This window comes from Piliocolobus tephrosceles, chromosome 1 (assembly GCF_002776525.5).
Source record: "Piliocolobus tephrosceles isolate RC106 chromosome 1, ASM277652v3, whole genome shotgun sequence".
Taxonomy (NCBI): Eukaryota; Metazoa; Chordata; class Mammalia; order Primates; family Cercopithecidae; genus Piliocolobus; species Piliocolobus tephrosceles.
In genome coordinates this window covers 90,103,204-90,107,270 of record NC_045434.1, presented here as the reverse complement: position 1 = coordinate 90,107,270, position 4,067 = coordinate 90,103,204, and the positions used below count along the sequence as shown (strand labels likewise).

Genomic DNA, 4,067 nt, shown 5'->3' with positions numbered 1-4,067 from the left:
ATGGTCAAGTCAGGAGCCAGACCAGCCAGGCTATGACAGGAGGACATGCTCAGACACAGGCAGGGTCACACACCCAGACTGTGGAGCAGGATACAAGCCAAACTGTAAGCCACGGAGGGGCTGGAGAACAGGGACAGACCCAGACACAGCCAGGCAGTGGTCAAAAATGGACACAAGTGAGCAACCCTGAGGCAGGAGAGACAGTACCAGGAGGACAGGCCCAGACTGGGGCAAGCACTGAGTCAGGAAGGCAGGAGTGGAGCAGCACTCACCCAAGGCACTATGTGACAGAAGGGCAGGGAGACATACAGCCCACTGCGGTTGGTGAGGAATGGGTTGATGACCACTCAAGGGAGACAGCAATCTTCAGGCTGGACCAGGGCAACTTGCATACCAGTGTTTCCTCAGCACAGGGCCAGGATGCAGCCCAGCCAGAAGAGAAGCGAGGCATCACAGCTAGGGAGCTGTATTCCTACTTGAGAAGCAACAAGCCATGACTCCCCCGACTCCAATGTCCAGTACTGGAAGAAGACAGCTGGAGAGAGGTTGGCTTGTCCTGCATGGCCAGTCCAGTAGGTGCATCCCTAGATATCAGCTCTTTATTATACAGCTTCCCTTTTAGGTCTTTCTCAATGAGATCATTTCTGCAAGGAGCTTTCTGTCTTAAACTCTTCTCTTTTACCTGCTTTGTGGTGCAGACCCTCTCAGTAGCAGGAAGACGCAGAGCAAGTCACCCCTTTGTACTGATCTTGTGGGGGTTTCAGGACTATTTTTATCTCTGACATCTGTCTATTGCCCAATCTACCCTAATGCATCAATAAAACCTTATGCAACTGGCCACTGTGTCTCATTCAATCACCTTCTGTTGACATTACAGGCCAAGGGCTGTAGAGTTATGAGATGATGAACTGGACATAGTCCCTACCTTTGAAGAGCAACTAGTTGAGAAGATTATTATATGAGATTCCTGCTGTATATCATACTTAATACTTGGCAGAGATGGACCAGCTAAGGTTTTGTAGAAAAGGTGCTTTCCTTATGATGGCCCTGAAAGGACAATTAGTATTTAGATAGGCAAAATTCTTCTTGGTCTTTCACTACCTCTAATTGTATAGTGTTAAACCTCTATTTACCTGTAAGGTCACACAGGAAGGCTGATTTAAGATCACCAAGAAATGGAAGAAGGTTCCCAGTGACTGTGTAGAGAAAGAGCGAGAAGGTTTGTGTTACCAGGTACTAAGCCAGGGGCCAGAATGTTGTGCTTCCCTTCCTACCTCCCCATCATTGTCAGCTCTGACCTCTCATGATGTCTCACCCACCAGATATAAGCCATGTTATGGGGTAGAGACTATCAATTCTGGTTTATTATAAGAGTGACCAGAACAACAGTTTTTAAAATAAAGATTTATAGAGCTGGGCACAGTGGCTCACGCCTGTAATCCCAGCACTTTGGGAGGCCGAGGTGGGCGGATCACCTGAGGCCAGAAGTTCAAGACCAGCCTGGCCAACATGGTGAAACCCCATCTCTACTGAAAATACAAAAATTAGCCAGGTGTGGTGGTGGGCCTCTAGTCCTAGCTACTCGGGAGGCTGAAGCAGGAGAATCTCCTGAACCCAAGAGGCGGAGGTTGTGGTGAGCCAAGATCGCACCACTGCACTCCAGCCTGGGCAACAGAGCAAGACTCCATCTCAAAAAAAAAAAAAAAAAAAAAAAAGATGTATAAACCTAATCCTACAGATGCTGGTTCTAAAGTTTGGAGCCAATTAATATTGTTTAGGAATTTCTTGGGGGTCTTGTGCTTTTGTCAGTAGAGAAGACTAGAATCTCTGAAAGATTTCCCAAGACAAAATAACTAGATCCTGCGTAAAGCATTTTTTCCACTGCGTTATTGGTTTACAAGAAGTAAGGGAAATCGCTAAGGAAAAAACAAAATGTGGAATAAACAACAACCAAACAAAAACAAAATGTAGGCTAAATAACAACCTCCAAAGACATCCACGACCTAATCTCGGAAACCTGTGAATATGTCACCTTATATGGCAAAATGGGACCTCACAGACGTGATTTAGTTAGGAATCTTGAGATGGGACAAGATGGGTTTATTCTGGATTATCTGAGTGAGTCCAATATAATCACAAGGTTCCTTACAAGAGTGAGATAAGAGGATCAAAGTCAATAAAAGGAAGTGTGGTGATGAAACCAGTGGCTGTGGCCATGTGCTATGAGCCAAAGAATGTGTGGAGAATAGAATCTGGAAAAGGCAAGACATTTTCTTCTAGAGCCTTCAAAAGTAACATAGCCCTTCTGCCACCTCGATTTTAGACTCCTGACCTTCAGGGCTGTAAGAGAATAAAATTTTTGTCATTTTAAGGCATTAAGTTTATGGTAAACTCTTACAATGGTGATAGAAAACTAATATACCAAACAAAAATCTAGAGCTGGAGCCAGAGTAGTAAAGGGTAAATGTGTGAAAGGCAAGGTTGCTCTTCTGAGGACAAGTTGATTTTATATCGATTCACACTGAATTGTAAGTACAAAGACCAAAGAAAAACAGCAAAGAAAATGCAAAGACTCAGGGAATATTGCTCCCATGAGCCCGTTCTGGGGAATCTACTAGAGAATCAGCACACATACATACACACTAAACCCTGAATCATAGAACTGTTTGGCATACAATCTGATGATGCACATTTAAATATATTTCACTGTAGAGCTAAGACTACATAATATGGATAAAGGTGACAGAATAGCATTCCATGTTATATGCACTGAAAATTTAAATACAATACAGCTAACAAAAAAATGAAGGGAGAAAGAGAAAGCATACAGAAAGTAGAATGAGCTCCCTGAGTGTCTTAATATAAGCATATGCTTACAAGGAAAAACTAGGAGTAAAAGGATATCACTTCACATTAGATACTGAGGAAAGAAGAAGGAAGTTAAGGTGAAAATTTCTAGAAAATTTCATTATTACTTAGAGTAGGAAGTGAATATGCCATTTATTAAAGCCAAGGGGGAATACAGAATACATATTACATAAAGATATACTATAAGATGACAACACAAATACGAATCTTCTTCAACACCAAAAGACATTCTAGAAAAAAGCAAATAACACAGACAACAGAGTGGATGATGTTATTTATGTAAACATAATATTATATTATGAAAAGATATATATTTTCATAAATAGGACATAAAAGAGTGTGATAGACTGAGGTCAAACATATTTATAATAATAATGTCAAGAGCTTAACTCACTACTAGACGAACAAGTTGCATTATTAACTCTATACAAGTCTATGCTCCTTACAGGAGGTATGCAAATCAAAGAGAGTCAGAAAACAATTTGTAAACGAGGTGTTTGAGTTAATATATGTCAGGAAAATGCAGGTTAAAACAAAATTTAGAAATCGGGAGTCATGATGTTGATCCCAGATTAGATCAAAAAGCATTAAATAAGACTAAGAAGGATGCTTTAAAATGCCAAATGCTATAATTTCACAATGAAGATATAACGGTTTTTAATATCTATGCATTCAATAATGTAGCACAACTCTGATGATGCAGAAACTATAAGAGATACAAGGAAAAACTTAAAGAAAATAACACAGTAATAATAGGGCACTTTAATCATCTCTCTCAGCTCAAGACAGTAAGTGTAGAGAAGAAACAGTGCATTCAGTAAGATACAAAGAACTCTACAGACGTATAGTCCGGCAATATATTAACCTAACAAGAAAAAACTATACCTTCTACACATGAAATATTCAATATCAGGTCACAAAGAAAACGTCAACGCATTACTCAAAACTAGAAATAGGCCCAGGTGTGGTGGCTCACACCTGTAATCCCAGCACTTTGGGAGGCTGAGGTGGACAGATTGCTTGAGCTCAGGAGTTCAAGATCAGCCTGGGCAACATACTGAGATCCCATTTCAACAAAAAGAAAAATACAAAAATTAGCGGGGCATGGTGGCACATGCCTGTAGTCCCAGATACTCAGGAGGCTAAGGAAGGAGGATCACTTGATCTCAGGAGGCAGAGGTTGCAGTGAGCTGAGATTG

At 41.1% G+C, this 4,067-nt stretch overlaps 1 protein-coding gene across 1 annotated transcript in view; it reads left to right on the top strand.

Moving 5' to 3' along the window:
* CRNN (cornulin) overlaps positions 1–837 on the top strand; it is a 5,167-nt gene extending 4,330 nt beyond the window's left edge. Inside the window, exon 3 of the mRNA XM_026447778.1 lies at positions 1–837. This exon is cut by the window's left edge and continues 682 nt beyond it. Coding sequence (XP_026303563.1) covers positions 1–497 — 497 coding nt within the window. The 3' untranslated portion in view covers positions 498–837.
* The last annotated feature ends 3,230 nt before the right edge of the window (positions 838–4,067 follow it).